Source organism: Rhinatrema bivittatum, chromosome 4, assembly GCF_901001135.1.
Source record: "Rhinatrema bivittatum chromosome 4, aRhiBiv1.1, whole genome shotgun sequence".
Lineage (NCBI taxonomy): Eukaryota > Metazoa > Chordata > Amphibia > Gymnophiona > Rhinatrematidae > Rhinatrema > Rhinatrema bivittatum.
Window position 1 is genome coordinate 222,007,935 of NC_042618.1, and position 16,202 is coordinate 222,024,136.

The 16,202-nt window shown below is 42.5% G+C and overlaps 1 protein-coding gene across 5 annotated transcripts in view; it reads left to right on the forward strand.

The window, feature by feature from the left end:
• APAF1 (apoptotic peptidase activating factor 1) overlaps positions 1–16,202 on the forward strand; it is a 223,331-nt gene that overhangs the window by 176,642 nt on the left and 30,487 nt on the right. For all 5 annotated transcript variants that reach the window (XM_029599744.1, XM_029599743.1, XM_029599746.1 and 2 more), the window contains 3 exons: positions 3,960–4,085; positions 10,990–11,115; positions 13,261–13,380. In XM_029599744.1, coding sequence (XP_029455604.1) covers positions 3,960–4,085; positions 10,990–11,115; positions 13,261–13,380 — 372 coding nt within the window. The remainder of the gene's footprint in view (positions 1–3,959; positions 4,086–10,989; positions 11,116–13,260; positions 13,381–16,202) is intronic.

The window sequence follows — 16,202 nt, forward strand, 5'->3', positions numbered from 1 at the left end:
AGCAGGTAGTAATTGGATCCTGGGGAGTGGGAGTTGTCCCCGGAGGCGTGGAACCCCCATCTGTGCAAGGTGGGGCACTTCCCAATTGGATCTTGTGGTGACGTGGCTCAACTCCAAGATGGGGAGATTCTTAAGTCGCCGAAAGGAACTCTGTTCAGTGGGCCTCAATGCTCTGTTGTGCCCTTGGCCGACGGGAATTCTTCTGTACATCTTTCCTCCTTGGCCCTTCATAGGTCAGGGCCTCAATCACATCCCGGGGCCATTCTAGTGGCACCGGAGTGGCCGCGGAGATCGTGGTTCGAAGATCTGGTGGGACTTGCAGTGGAAGGTCCTCTGTCTGACTCATCTTCCAGACCTGTTGCATCAGGATCCCATATTTTCAGATCGGGAGAATCACTTTTGTCTCGCAGCTTGGCTTTTGAGAGGCGAAGACTTTGAAGGGTTGCTCCAAACAAGTCATCTCCATTCTTCTTCAATCCAGAAGACCGGCCACCTCTATAGCATATATTAGGGTCTGGAAACTATTTGAAGTTTGGTGTCAACACCGTCATCTAGATCCTCTGGTGGTGGAGGGTGTCGCATGTGTTGGATTTCCTGCAGCAGGATTTGACTTACAACTCGCTTCGTGTGCAGGTGGCTGCCTTGGATGCGCTTAGAGGCAGATTTCAGGGTAGGACGCTGTCTGTTCATCCAGATGTGGTAAGGTTCCTCAAAGGGGCTAAGCTGTTACATACTCTGGTGCGAAAAATCTGCCTGGATTGGAGTCTCAACCTAGTACTTCATGTCTTTTGCGGAACCTGCTTTGAACCCTTGAGAAGAGCTACCCTGAAGGATTTGACTCTGAAAGCGGTTTTATGGTAACTATTTGTTCATCTCGAAGGATTTCGGAACTTAGGGATCTGTTTTTGTGGATTTCCGGGAATGGAATCTCATTGAGAACAGTGCCTTCCTTTGTTCCTATGGTGGTGTCAGCCTTTCATGTTAATCAGACAGTAGTTCTTCCAGGTTTTCCAGAGTGGTTGAAAGATTCTCCTCAGGATAGAGAATTACATCTTCTGGACGTGGTGCGCATGCTACTTCGGTATTCAGAGGTTACTAATGCTTTTCGTCGCTCAGAACATCTGTTTGTCCTCTTCAGTGGACTGAAGAAAGGGGACAGAGCCTCTAAGGCTACCATATCTCGTTGGCTTCAGGAGGCCATTTGTTCAGCTTACATTTGTAAGGGACGAAAAATTCCTGTCTGTTTTCGGGCGGATTCCACTAGGACGCAGGCTGCTTCCTAGGCTGAGTGTCAACTTCTGACACCACAGGAGATTTGTAGGGCAGCAGTGTGGTTCTCAATTCATACCTTTACCAGGCATTATCGTCTGGATGTGAGAGCGCAGGATGAGTCGTCCTTCGGAGAGAGTGTCCTGCGCGCGGGTCTTTCGGGGTCCCACCTGGTATAGGGATACTTGGGTACATTCCACTGGTCTGGACTGATCTGGGTATGTTCAGGAAAGGAAAATTTGATTCTTACCTGCTAATTTTCGTTCCTGTAATACCACAGATCAGTTCAAAGGCCCTCCCATTTGATGCTGAAAGACTGATTTTCTGCCAAGTTTTGCTGCTTGGTACAGAATTTTTTGGTTTAATAAAGAATTTTTCTCTTAGAGGGCAGTTACGGGATTCACTTCCTTGTCTTGTTTGGTTCTTGAAGAACAAGGTTTATAGTTCAGGGGTATCCACCCTTTAGTTCCCTATGTCTGTGTAAAGGAGTCTCTAAACTATCTTGGCTTGGGCATAGGTCATTACTGAGGTCCTGCAGGTGGCACTGTCAGTTAAGTAGCAGTGCCTCAAAGTTTTGTTCTATGACTCCATCTGCTAGAAAGGATGAATAACCCACTGGTCTGGACTGATCTGTGGTATTAGAGGAATGAAAATTAGCAGGTAAGAACCAATTTTCATTTACTCTTTTGGATAATAGAAGGACTAGGGAGCCCTCAGTGAAGCTTAATAAGTAGCACATTTAAAACTAATCAGAGAAATTTCTTTTTCACTCAATACACAATTAAGTTCTGGAATTTGTTGCCAAAGGATGTGGTTAGTGCAGTTTAGTGTAGCTGGGTTTAAAAAAGGTTTGAATAGATTCTTGGAGGAGAGGTCCATTGACTTCTATTGATTGAGTTGACTTGGGAAATAGCCATTGGCAGCAGTAGCATGGGATCTACTTAGCGTTTGGGTACTTGCCAGGTACTTGTAGCCTGGAATGGCCACTGTTGGAAACAGGATGCTGGGCTTAATGGACCCTTGGTCTGATCCAGTATGACAATTTCTTATGTTCTTAAGCAAAAGATCTCTGGTCAGGTCTTGACTTGTGCCTTCTCTCAGTGTAATAAAGCCCAGCACCTGGGGTAGAATTTGAAGGGAGATTAAAAGCCCAGTTCTAGCTTTATGGTAATATTTAAGGGAAGTCCAAAGAATAGCATTGCTGGGAACTGGATTGAAGAAAGCACAGAAATTATTTGCAGGGGAAGACTAGCATATACTGTAAGCAGCTATTTCTGACTTTCGAGTCAGGACTCATAAACTAGAGGAGGGATTATCTAAATCTGATTCTTAAGACCTTAAAATTATGGAGGTATGTATTGAGTAAGCCTGGGAATGGGAAAGTTACCTGGCTAGCTTTACTCAGATATTCAGTGTAACTTACCCAGATAAGTGTTCCACTGAATATACTCAGGTCCTGTTAGGACAGTGATTTTTCCAACCAGACTTACCAAGTTAAATTTATCTGTATAGTGCTGAATATCAGCACTAGCCAGGTACATTTTATACCTGCCCCTGGAATGACACCTGTCCTGCCTTTTGTTTTTATCTGTCCAAATTGTAACTGGGTAATGATTTACCTGGGTAAAATTTAACCAGTGAGAGAGAGGTGGAAAATCTAAATCTCAAGAGTTTTCCTGGGTAATGCAAACATTTAGTTGGACAAACCTTCGATCTCAAGGTACTCTAGTGAATTTCTGGAGTATAGTTCCAACAGGTCAAACAAGACAGGTATGAACTGGTGATGGTATAAATATCTCTTAAAGCAGCATTTTAGCATAGCTAATCAGAAAGTCATCTTTGTTTAAGTTTCCTTCCACAAGCATATTCCACTATTACATAAAGCTGTGCACCCATTAGAAGTAAAATATTTTGCCAAAAAAAAGGGGTATTTTCTAAATGTTTTAAAGTCTGTTTCCTAGTCCTGCACTCCCCACTGGCCCCGGACTCACTGGCTGTGCTATACCAGGAACTGAGTACAGATTACAGGTACTTTAGTGTGAGCCAGAAGTGGGTTACAAAATCTCCAAGAAAGAGAAAATCAGTTCTTAGTGTGCCAGGCCTTGGAAACATGGAAGAAATAGTTTTAGTTAGTTATTTTTACATCTAAAGGATCTTATTGAGCCAGATAATTGCTGGACACATGATCTTTTTATTGAGCCTTTGAGGAAATAAAAAGTTTTCTGTTTCTTACCATGTTTCTAAAGATCCTAACAAAGACTGACTTGACTTAATCAGTTTGGTTTACCCCACTGCTGTAGCCCATGTCTGTAATTTGTTTTGATTGCTAGAAATTGGATTTATATCTGGCACATCTCTGAAATGCCATGGTGCCTCAGGGCACCATGGCATTTCTATTACTTATTAATCCAGTAAAAGGATTAATAAGTAATTCATTTTGTGCTTGCTTGGGGAAATTGCACTAGGAATGAAATTGGGCAGGCGAAATGGGGCCTTATGGTCCTTATCTGCTGTCATTTTCTCTGTTTCTATGTAAATAAGTGATTGCAGTATGTAATAAAATATGCTCATTGAACACATTTTTTTAATTGTTCACAAATGGTGGTTGGATGAGCCTTGCAGAGTAGATGTGTGAAGGAGTTTTAGGTTTACCAATAATGAATGATGTTTTCTTTTTCTGTTTTTGCTAGCTGATTAATGGACAGTCAGGCAACATCCTGTCTCAGACTGAAGCCCAGGAAACTTCCATTACTTGCTGTTGTCTTAGTAAAGATCTTACATTTGCAGCATTTGGAGATGAAGATGGAACTGTAAAGGTACAAATAATAGCTAGTGAATGCAGCTAGTATTTTAGAAGACAATTAGCTTAAAGCTCAGTTGGCTCAATAACTGCCATGCAGAAGACCTGGGTTCAATTCCCAAGCCTGGCTTCTCCCAGGTCAGCTGGAGGATGCTGCAAAGGCAGAGTTCAGAACTCCTCATGGGCCGAAGTCTCTGCCATTGCTCATTGTTGACATCTACTAGCCAGATTCAGGATGCCTCATGTACTGGTTCCAGAGGGAAACAGTCTATGGCTCCTGGCCAAGGACTATTGCTGCAGTGGCTGGACTAGTTTGAGGGTTGGGTAAAAATGTTTGGGTAGTTGTGAATTAAGGCTCACGGTACTACAGCCTGTTCCAATTAAGCTGGAAGCCCAAAGGATCAGGAAGAAACTACCTTTAAAAGCCTTTGGAAACACATCATTATTTAAACATGAAATCTTTGATTTTCATATGTGCATCTACCTTTGATTTCTAGATGTTATTTACTTAAATATTTGAAAAGCCAGCAAGAAGAAATTGACAACTACAGTTCAGCAATTCAGGAAAATCATAGAACAAATAAGTCTTTTTTACAGTATCCCAGTCATTTCCTTACAGACCTTGAAGAAAAAAAAACTACAGACTCATTTAATTAATCAGGTTGCCCCATTCATTTAAAGTCATAATTGTATTTAAGTAGATGCCTTCAAATCCTGCCTGTGTTCAGCTGTGGAGGCTTCTGTTTGATCTGTTCATCTTAGTCTGTCTAAACTTAAATAGCTCTGGCAAACACCATGCCAGTTCCACAATTTAATGTAGAACTAATTGAAAAAACATTTCTAATTCATAAACTATATACCTTGTATATTCTTTGGAATCCAACAGAATTTGAGAGAAAAAGAGAACTGTATATGCTCAGTATAGCACGATCATGCTATTTAACGTGCCCTTGGTAGATAACAGGCTTCTATTATGTTAATGTCAGTTCCTAGCAGGTATTACATAGCATCCAGTTATAGTTCTTACTGAATAGCTTAGAAGGGTGAATGTACCATGCTATACTGTGTGAGCTTGTTAATCTTTCATATTCATTTGCATGTGCAAGCTTGCAAATTTTTCTGTGCTCATGTCAGTGTCTTTTAGAACCCCTTTAACATGCATAGATCACTATTTTTAGCATGCAGAAGAGGGCCTTTACATCCACTAAAACCTATTGCTTCCTTATTATATATGCTAGACCAGCCCAGACAAGTGGCTTATGTCCTCTTACTAGAAGATGGAAGCAGAGACAAAAGCTCCAAGTTGACTTCACTCCCCTATAAAGATCTAGCGTTGACTTGGCAATTCATAAATTTTTCTACCTCAGCAGATGTGCAGATGTTTGGACCAGTACTGCAACTACAGTACAGTTGAATGGATTGACTCCTCCTCACCAGTAACTTACTCCATGGAGTCTGAGTTCCGACACCAAGGAGTCAAGAACTGGAAAGGGAGTTTCCTAGTGGCTTCTATCCTTGGTGGATTCAGCAACAGGAGCTGCAGACTGAGCTCCTGGAGCAACAGTCCAGACAAGTGGTACTGATTTCCCTAATAGAGTGGCCTCCCAGGACAACAGGCCAGATAAGAGGTACTGGCTTCCCTGGGGGAGCAAGGTAACAGGCCAGTGGGCTGTCATTTCCCTGGTGAAGCTGCCTTTCAGGAGCCCAGAGGAGAGGTTCTGTTTCCCTGGCAGAGCAGGAACTGAGCAAGAAGAAACACTGCAGTTCCCTGTATGTACCCAGATCAGTCCAGACTCCTGGGTTTTGCCTTCTTTCCAGCAGATGGAGACAGAGAAAGTTTCGCTGACACTGCCACATAACCTGGTGTGTCACCTGCAGTCCCTCAGTTTTTCTCTGTCTCCAGCAAATGGTAGAGGTGCAAAACCTGCAGTCCGGAAACTAGGTTTAAAAAAATTTCCTCCTAGGAGGTTGGCTGGTCCTGGTGGGGCCATCCTTCCTTGTTCTGAGGTGGACGAGCAAGGGGGTTGAGGACCTTTATATTGCTCGGTTTTTCACCGCCAGGGACCAGTTCCCTCTTCCCCAGAACGACTTGCAAAGCCTGCTGCCACTCTCTTCTGAAAGGGAAGTAGTTTTGTCTATTTTCTGTAAAGTTTAAAAAAAAAAAAAAAAGTGGAGTTGGCATTACTTTTTTTTTTTTTTCTACTGGTCGATTCAGAATGAGAGCAGAGTTGAAGCCTGGTAGGGCACGGCTGCAGCGGCTCTTGTGGCTTAGGATCCTCTGGCAGCTGACTGCACTCACGGTCCAGGCAGGCTGAGTATGCCGCGCAGCAGCAAGTGCACCTCATGCGGCAATGCGCGCACGGCTCTCCCGTCCTGGCTTTTGTTCCTGCTGCCTTTCTGAGGGAGAGGGCAACTCGGGGACGACCACGGCAGTGTCAGAAAGGCAGCTCGGGCATGGAAGGCTCTCGGGTGCATTGGGGGAAGCAGCAGGCCCCTTCCCGATTAGGGCGGGATTGGTGGCCATTTTGTCTTCTCTCACGGCTGCTTTAGAGGCTGCGGGAGAGGGGAAGGGGACCTCCCCCTGCTGCTGTCCCCGGCTGATATGAGCTCCATGGAGGGCTGGGGAGCTCGGAGGATTCTGATGATTCTGCAACCTTCTCATCAGATTTCATCCTGTTATTGCACAAAGCTTATTTGGCCAGGAAAGCTGCAGGGTGGCATGGTTCTAAGCAGGAGGTGTCGGTAGGTCTGCAACCCAGGAAGAGGTCCAGGTTGTCATGAACTACTGGGGCTACAAGGGTTCAGCGAGTTCTTGGTATGCCCACCCAGTCAAACGCTGCAGACGAACTCTCTGAGGATTCAGAGGATGGGGATCCGCCAGAAGAGGACCCTCCTGAGGCGAATCCTTCTTCAATGGGACAGGATCCAGAAGATGGACTGGAAAAAGCCCCGGCTGTTGAGGGGGAAGATCCAAAGGTGGTTCATCTTTTCCACAGAGAAGAGTTGGGGCCCCTGATCCCCTGTGTCTTTAAGGAGTTAGGGATAAAGGTTCTGTGAGAGGAATCTGATTAGTAAAAGGTGGATCCGGTCATGGATGGCTTAAGAGGTCCAGTGAAGGTCTTTCCTTTCCATAAGTCAGTTAAGAAGTTAGTGGTCAGGGAGTGGGATACGTCAGAGACCGGTTTGAAGGTTGGTAGAGCAATGGATAAGTTGTATCCTTTGCCAGAAGACACGCTTGAGCTGTTGAGGGTTCCAAAGGTGGATGCCTCAGTGTCTGCACTTACAAAAAAGACAACCATTCCGATGGCTGGTTCTGCAGCACTGAAAGATCTGCAGGATAGGAAGCTGGAAGTCCATCTCAAGAAGATTTTTGAGGTGTCTCCCCTAGGCATACGTGCTGCAGTGTGCAGCAGCTTTCTGCTTCGGGCTGGGCTGCGATGGGTGCAGCTGGAGCAGGCAGATAAAGCGATGTCTGCATCAGAGGTGAGCTCATAAATAGATCTATCTAGCAACCGTCATAAATTGCCTCAAAGAATGTGTGGCTTATTAATGAAGCCTATAATACTTCAGGCTTAGTATAATCATAGGTTGCAGATAGATTTGTTTATGCACCTACCGGTGCGATAAGGCTGGAGCACAATCACTGTATGCTTAAAGTCACTAGTGAGTGCACTTATCTTTAAATTGCCACGTAGAGAGAGTTGGCTTGCACGGTCCTGAAGTTGCCTCCCACGTAGAGAGAGTTGGCTTGCACGGTCCTGAAGTTGCCTCCGACACTAAAGTGTTTCGGAGTGTTGTACTCCTTCCTCAGGGATCTCCAGGTAAGAACGAGCCATCTACATGAATTCCATGATGCCTGGTCAGTACTTAGCTTTAGAGCGATGAATGCTTATGCGGTGCACTAAGTTGAAGTGACCTGCCAGCATGCCGTCTCAACCACTGAATCACTGGGTCAGTGATTGAGACGGCATGCTGGCAGGTCACTTCAACTTAGTGCACCGCATAAGCATTCATCGCTCTAAAGCTAAGTACTGACCAGGCATCATGGAATTCATGTAGATGGCTCGTTCTTACCTGGAGATCCCTGAGGAAGGAGTACAACACTCCGAAACACTTTAGTGTCGGAGGCAACTTCAGGACCGTGCAAGCCAACTCTCTCTACGTGGGAGGCAACTTCAGGACCGTGCAAGCCAACTCTCTCTACGTGGCAATTTAAAGATAAGTGCACTCACTAGTGACTTTAAGCATACAGTGATTGTGCTCCAGCCTTATCGCACCGGTAGGTGCATAAACAAATCTATCTGCAACCTATGATTATACTAAGCCTGAAGTATTATAGGCTTCATTAATAAGCCACACATTCTTTGAGGCAATTTATGACGGTTGCTAGATAGATCTATTCATGAGCTCTTCTCCAGCTGAATATTGAAAATTTGAAGTATTCTGTTTTTCAGCTGCATCTTTGGGTTATATTGATTCTGCATCAGAGGTGAAGCAGACGGAGCAGCTAGAGGCTTTGGTGGCCTATGGAGCCAGTGCATTATATTAGCTCATTAGGGCTTCTTCTAGAACAGTGAAGTTGGTGGACTCAGCCAGGCAATGACATTGGTTGAGAAACTGGTCAGCGAATGTTTTGGCCAAGTTTCAGGAGCATTACCTTTCAAAGGAAAGCTGCTTTTTGGAAAATACTTGGAGGAGCTGATAAAACATCTGGAAGAAAATAAAGGACATACATTTCCTGAAGATAAGCCGAAAGGGGGAAAAAGATCTTTTCCTATGTGTTCTCAATTCAGAGAGAATAAGTGTTTTCAGCAGAATAAGGCTTCAGGAGGAGCCCAGTGGCAGACCTCAGGGAGGCAGCAGTCCTGGAACCAGTCCTTTTGAGGTCAAAAGCCAAACAGAGATAGCTCTGGCCAGGATGGTGGTGGAGGCAAGCCCAACCAATGAAGCGAGGCCAGTCCACTCCTCAGTTCCGGTCATAGGGGGTCAGTTGACTCTCTCTTTCTTTTTTTTTTTTTTTATTAGGAGTCTACCAAGATCACGTCGGACCAGTGCGTCTTAAGTGTATTAAGACAAGGTTATGCTTTAGAATTTGCTTGTCCATTAAAGGACTTGTTCATGGTCTCCCCTTGCTCTTCCGTGACCAAAAGGCATGTGGTGCAGGAAACCATCAACTGCCTACAGATGCTGGAGCCATTGTTCCTGTCTCTCTAGAGGAGCGAGGGATGGGAAGGTATTCAATTTATTTTGTGGTTCCAAAAAAGGAGGGAACTTTTTGCCCAATTTTGGATGGAGATTCTGCGCTCTGTCATTGCAGAGGTGCACAAGGAAGAGTTCTTGGCTTCCCTGAATTTGACCAAGGCGTGCTTGCACATAGTGATCCTGATAGACTATCAGAAATCCCTGCGGTTCATGATCCTAGGGTCACATTTTCAATTTTGCGCCCTTCCATTTGGTTTAGCGATGGCGCAGAGGACTTTCACCATGATGATGGTTATGGTGGCAGTGGCTGTCAGGAAGGAGAGCATCCTAGTTCACCCATATCTGAATGATTGGTTTATTCGAACAAAGTTAGAGGTCCTTTGCAGGCAGGCAGTGGAGTTGGTGCTACAGCTGTAGAGATCCCTGGGTTAGGTGGTAAATCTGTCAGTCATCTTTCCCTTTCTCAGGTATTGGAGTTTCTGGTGGCATATTTCGATACCAAGGTGGGGAAGGTGTTTCTCACCAGGGAATGCATTTGCAAATTGTAGACACAAGTTCACAGTTTTAGAGAAAGCAGTACCTAGGATCTAGGATTACTTACAGGTTCTTATTCCATGGCTTCCACTTTGGAGCTGATGCCTTGGGCATTTGCTCATATGAGGCCATTGCATTCAGTGCTGCTCTCCCACCCCCAAGGAAGCCAAAACATCAGGGGTGCATAATCTGTTAAGCTCAGAAATGTAACATCAAATATGTTGTTGTCAATTCTGAAAAAAGCTGGTCTGATTGGGATCTTGGGGTAGGGATTCTTATTCCGTGAAAAGAACTCAGCATCAGTACCAGGATGTACTTATTATAGCAATTTGAAAAAAAAACTAAAAAAACAACCCTAACAATTTTCATTTGGTTGCCTTAGCATTGGCATTGAATACTGAAGAGCTGAGGGCAGCTGCATACTTTATAAGGGGAGAAGTCAGCTTGGAGCTTTTGTCTCTGCCTCCATCTGCTGTTAGGAGAATATATAACCCACTTGTCTGGACTGGTCTGGCAGTACTAAAAGGAAAGGAAATTAACTGGCAATTGGTAAGTTTAATTTCACCATAGGCCCCTTACTCTTGAAACTGTTATTTCTTTATCAGGGATGTATTTATAGATTTAAATATTTTAATAAATAAAAATTTTTAAAATTATATGTATGGCTGTGAGCAGTTTAAATTAATTGAAATAACTTTTCCTGGTCTTTTAAGTGCTTCAGGTTTGTTTCTGTATTTACTTGGTATTTCAGCTTTTTGTATTTTTTTTTTGTTTTTATTTACATCTCTTGACTTTTTATTTATTTATTTTTTAGCTCTGCCCTCCCTTTTATTCCTCTCAAATAGACCACTAGGCAAACTGGGATAAGGTTTCTGGCCAGCCTTAGGGCTGAAGCAGTACTTCTTCTGAGGCACACCCTCATCTGGAAGGGGCCTCCACTGTTGCAGCTGTAACCCTCCATGCTTCCCATCTTCCCTTAGCCTAAGCACATGAGGTTCTGCCGACTCCAGTGCATGGAGAATCCAAACCAGGGTAACTCTGTACCGCAAGGTTGCAGTCTAAACTACAGGGCTGACCCAGTATGCCAACTTTTTATTCTTTTGTAAACTATCCATAACTAAGCATTACTACTCCAGTATCTTAATTTCCTTACAAATAACCTTTGTAGTTTCTTCATTTACAAGGTTTTAGAACTGTCCAGTTGTAGAGTACTCCGATCCATGAAGGGACATAATAACTTCGTACAACATTGCCAATTTACACCTGATGGTCAAACCCTTATTTCAAGCTCTGATGATGCAACAATCAAGGTGAGGGCATTATAAGTTTATAGAAAACATTGGAAAGTCCAATAAAATGTCTTAGCTGCTTCAAAATGTTATTTCTTTTCAAGTGCAGTAGTATTGAAATTCTGTGCTTTGTAATTTATTTTTTTTTTAATCATTGCTGTTATTGCTTTTTATTACTTTAGAAATAACAAAAACAGAAAAAATAAACCAAGGCCAGCATGACAGTTAAGGTGGCAAATGCTGTGCATGTCCATGTCAAAGGTCCACACTTTAGTCCCTGAATTGGGTCTTCCCAGGTCAGCTGAGGCTGGGGATGCTACAAAGGCAGAGGGGAGAGAGAAGGAGTGGTATTTGGTGACCATATTAATGGCCCGTGATTGCATGGCATGGAAGGAGCCTGGTGCATGGTACCCAGCCCAGAACTGTTGCTACAGTGACCACACTAAATATGTTTGGGAGGGGATTTAAAATAGGGAGGAAAAATTTCGTAACTAGTTTCCGCCATCTTCATTAAACCCCAGGATAAGATTCAAAGAGAAAATGTTGTCAAAATCTTTATGCAAATGCCCAGATATTTAAATTCATTCATGTTAATATTTAAAAAATCTTTGATTTCGCACATGTGTATTTCATGTTTTAAATATGTTTATTTTATGCTATATAATGTTTTTATTGTATTATTTTATTGTGGATGTTCAATTGTAGTCTGTGCTGAACATATTCTTTGGGAGTAGCGGGAACATAAGTATTTTTAAAAAAATAGGAGCAAGAACTTTTTATATCATTTGGATAAAAGAACGATTTATCCCAATTTTTTTTTTTGATCTATTGTATCTGAATTGTAACTAGCCTTGAGCACAGTTTTGGAAAAATGAGTAAATCCAATATTTTCTTTAGAAGATGAAATATTTTTTGATACTACACTAAAGTTTAATAAAATTTCAATCAGACCAATACAGTAAAGTGCGGCTGCGGTTACCCTGCTTCTAACCCGCAATTACCCTGCTTCTAACCCGCGTTAGCCCAACCTGCGATTCACTATTCCCTTTAACCCATCCTTACCGCCTCTTTAATTCAACGGGTAACCCTTTCCGCCCGCGGCATGTATATGAGATGTAAACGATCGGATTAGCTATTCCCTCCCATACAGTAAAGCGCGCTCCGATTATCGCTTTTTAAACCTGCACTTTTCCCGCGCGTTTAACCTGCTAACTTACCGTCTACCCTTACCCCTGTGTTAGAGGGGTAACAATTGCAACTTCTGTTCCTTGCGTGAAGCCAGGTTAAAACAAAAGGGAATAAAGTGTAATAAAAGTAGACTTACTGGCGGGAGCTGGCGGGCGCGCATTCAACGAGGGAGGCGGGAGCCGGCAGCGAAAGGGGCCTCCAACAGCCCCCGCCGGCGGTGAATGAATGCATGCCTGTATACGCCTGTGCAATTTGGGCACTCAAGGTGTGACATCACGACGTTTGGCGTCACGGCGTGTGACGTCGGCGTTCGCTAATGCGCTGCCTTGGGCACGCGATACAGCATGCAAATGAGGGGTCGCTAGGGACAATTGCGTGCCCCTAGCGCCTCTTTGGCCCAGGAGAGGTGGCTGCCCACAGGTTAGGAAAATATACGCTCAATTTCACGAACGTCTGTTTTCCTAACCTGTGCACAGCTTTTCTATACACTTTTTCAGGCTGCTCAGAAATGAATGCTTACCAAAGGGGCAGGCGTTAATTGCTGAGCATAAAATGTGCAGATAGCGCACACATTTTTTTAGTATCTGCTTTTCTGTACACGTTTTTGGGCTGCTCAGAAATTAACGCTTGTTTATTGGGTGTATGTCCTACTTTTGCGCAGTTCTTAAATATGGCCCTTAGTTCTTTTTTTTTCTTGCCTTGTTTTGTTGTTGATTGTTATTGGTATTTACAAATATTATTCTCTTGTCTGTATTTCAAGTAAGTGTTGGAATACAAATTACAGTGCATAATGATTCAGCCTGGAAAAATCCTTAATATTGCTACTCTGCTTTGCATTCCCAAAAGGTGGCGATGCTGCATAATTGAGAATTGCATATTGATGATAAAACTAATTTCATTTTAATTTTCAACATTCTTTACAATGCCCTTGTAATTTCTGGAGGAATGAGGGTTTGTATAATTATGTGCTTAATTCAGGTTTGGAACTGGCAGTCAGAAAAATGGATACTGCTACAAGGACACAAGGAAGCAGTGAAGAATTTCAGACTCTTAGAAAATTCAAGATTACTTTCGTGGTCCTTTGATGGAACAGTTAAGGTAAGTAGATCTGGTATTCATGTTACTAAAAGATCGAATATAAAAGGAAGGTAATGGTCACTAAACCTAACCTATGAGCCCCATTTCTTAAAAAAAAAAATCAATCTATATATTTTCTAAAATAAAAGTACTACAAAGCCAATATGCTAAGGTGCATTGCATTTCACAAACGCGTTAACACTTAAAAGCATGGCAAATAGCATGCACTATTCCATTTTGCCAAGTTTTGCACATGCTATTTGCCATTTTTTCATGTGTTAGAACATAAGAACATGCCATACTGGGTCAGACCAAGGGTCCATCAAACCCAGCATTCTGTTTCCAACAGTGGCCAAGCCAGGCTATATAAGTACCTGGCAAGTACGCAAAAACTGTCTATCCCATGCTACTGATGCTAGTAATAGCCGTGGCTGTTTTCTAAGTCAACTTGATTAATAGCAGGTAATGAACTTCTCCTCCAAGAACTTATCCAAACCTTTTTTAAACTTAGCTACACTAACTGCACTAACCACATCCCCTGGCAACAAATTCCAGAGTTTAATTGTGCGTTGAGTGAAAAAGAACTTTCTCCGAATAGTTTTAAATGTGCTACATGCTAATTTCATGGAGTACCCCCTTGTCCGTCTATTATCCGAAAGAGTAAATAACCGATTCACATTTACCTGTTCTAGACCTCTCATGATTTTAAACACCTCTATTATATCCCCCCTCAGCCATCTCTTCTCCAGGCTGAAAAGTCCTAACCTCTTTAGTCTTTCCTCATAGAGGAGCTGTTCCATCCCCTTTATCATTTTGGTCGCCCTTCTCTGTACCTTCTCCATCACAACTATATGATTTTTGAGATGCGGCGACCAGAATTGTACACAGTATTCAAGGTGCGGTCTCACCATGGAGCGATATAGAGGCATTTTGACATTTTCTGTTTTATGCACCATTCTCTTTCTAATAATTCCCAAAATTCTGTTTGCTTTTTTGACTGCTGCAGCACACTGAACCGACAATTTCAATGTGTTATCCACCATGACGCCTAGATCTCTTGGGTGGTAGCTCTTAATATGGAACCTAACATTGTGTAACTATTGCAAGGGTTATTTTTCCCTATATGCAACACCTTGCACTTGTCCACATTAAATTTCATCTGCCATTTGGATGCCCAGTCTTCCAGTATTGCAGGGTCCTCCTGTATTGAATCATAATCCGCTTGTGATTTAACTACTCTGAATAATTTTGTATCATCCACAAATTTGATAACCTAACTCGTTGTATTCCTTTCCAGATCATTTATATATATATATTGAAAAGCACCGATCCAAGTACAGATCCCTGAGGCACTCCACTGTTTACCCTTTTCCACTGAGAAAATTGACCATTTAATCCTACTCTGTTTCCTGTCTTTTAACCAGTTTGTAATCCACGAAAGGACATCACCTCCTATCCCATGACTTTTTAGTTTTCTTAGAAGCCTCTCATGAGGGACTTTGTCAAACGCCTTCTGAAAATCCAAATACACTACATCTACCGGTTCACCTTTATCCACATGTTTATTAACCCCTTCAAGAAAAAGAAGCAGATTTGTTAGGCAAGACTTCCCTTGGGTAAATCCATGTTGATTGTGTTCCATTAAACCATGTCTTTCTATATGCTGTATGAGTTTGGTCTTGAGAATAGTTTCCACTATTTTTCCTGACACTGAAGTCAGGCTCACTGGCCTATAGTTACCTGTATCGCCCCTGAAGCCTTTTTTAAATATTGGGGTTACATTGGCCACCCTCCAGTCTTCAGGTACAATGGATGATTTTAATGATAGGTTACAAATTTTAACTAATAAATCAGAAATTTCATTTTTTAGTTCCTTCAGTACCTAGGATGCATACCATCCGGTCCAGGTGATTTGCTACTCTTTAGTTTGTCAATCTGGCCTACTACATCTTCCAGGTTCACAGTGATTTTGTTCAGTTCGTCTGACTCATCAACCCTGAAAACCATCTCTGGAACTGGTATCTCCCCAACATCCTCATTAGTAAACACGGAAGCAAAGAATTCATTTAGTCTTTCTGCAATGGCCTTATCTTCCCTAAGAGCCCCTTTAACCTCTTGATCATCTAATGGTCTAACCAACTCCCTCACAGGTTTCTTGCTTTGGATATATTTTAAAAAGTTTTATTTTGAAGTTTGCCTCTATGGCCAACTTCATTTCAAATTCTCTCTTCGCCTGTCTTATCAATGTTTTACACTTAACTTGACAATGCTTATGTTTTATCCTATTTTCTTCAGATGCATCCTCCTTCCAATTTTTGAAGGATTTTTTTTGGCTAAAATAGCCTCTTTCATCTCACCTTTTAACCATGACGGTAATCGTTTTGCCTTCCTTCCACCTTTCTTAATGTGTGGAATACATATGGACTGCGCCTCTAGGATTGTATTTTTAAACAATGTCCATGTCTGTTGAACACTTTTAACCTTTGCAGCTGCACCTTTCAGTTTTTTCCTAACTATTTTCCTCATTTTATCAAAGTTTCCCTTTTGAAAGTTTAGTGTTAGAGCTGCAGATTTACTTATTGTCTCCCTTCCAGTTATTAATTCCATTCTCAATGGAGAAAGGTGAATAATCGAGTGACCCAGGGATCTGTACTAGGACTGCTGCTTTTTAACTTATTCATAAATGACCTAGATATGGGAAAAATGAGACATTTGTTGATGATATATAATTATTGAAAGTTGTTAAATCACAAGAGTATTGTGAGAAATTGCAAGAAGACCTTGCAAGACTGGGAGACTGGGCATCAAAATGGCAGATGATATTTATTGTAGATAATTGCAAA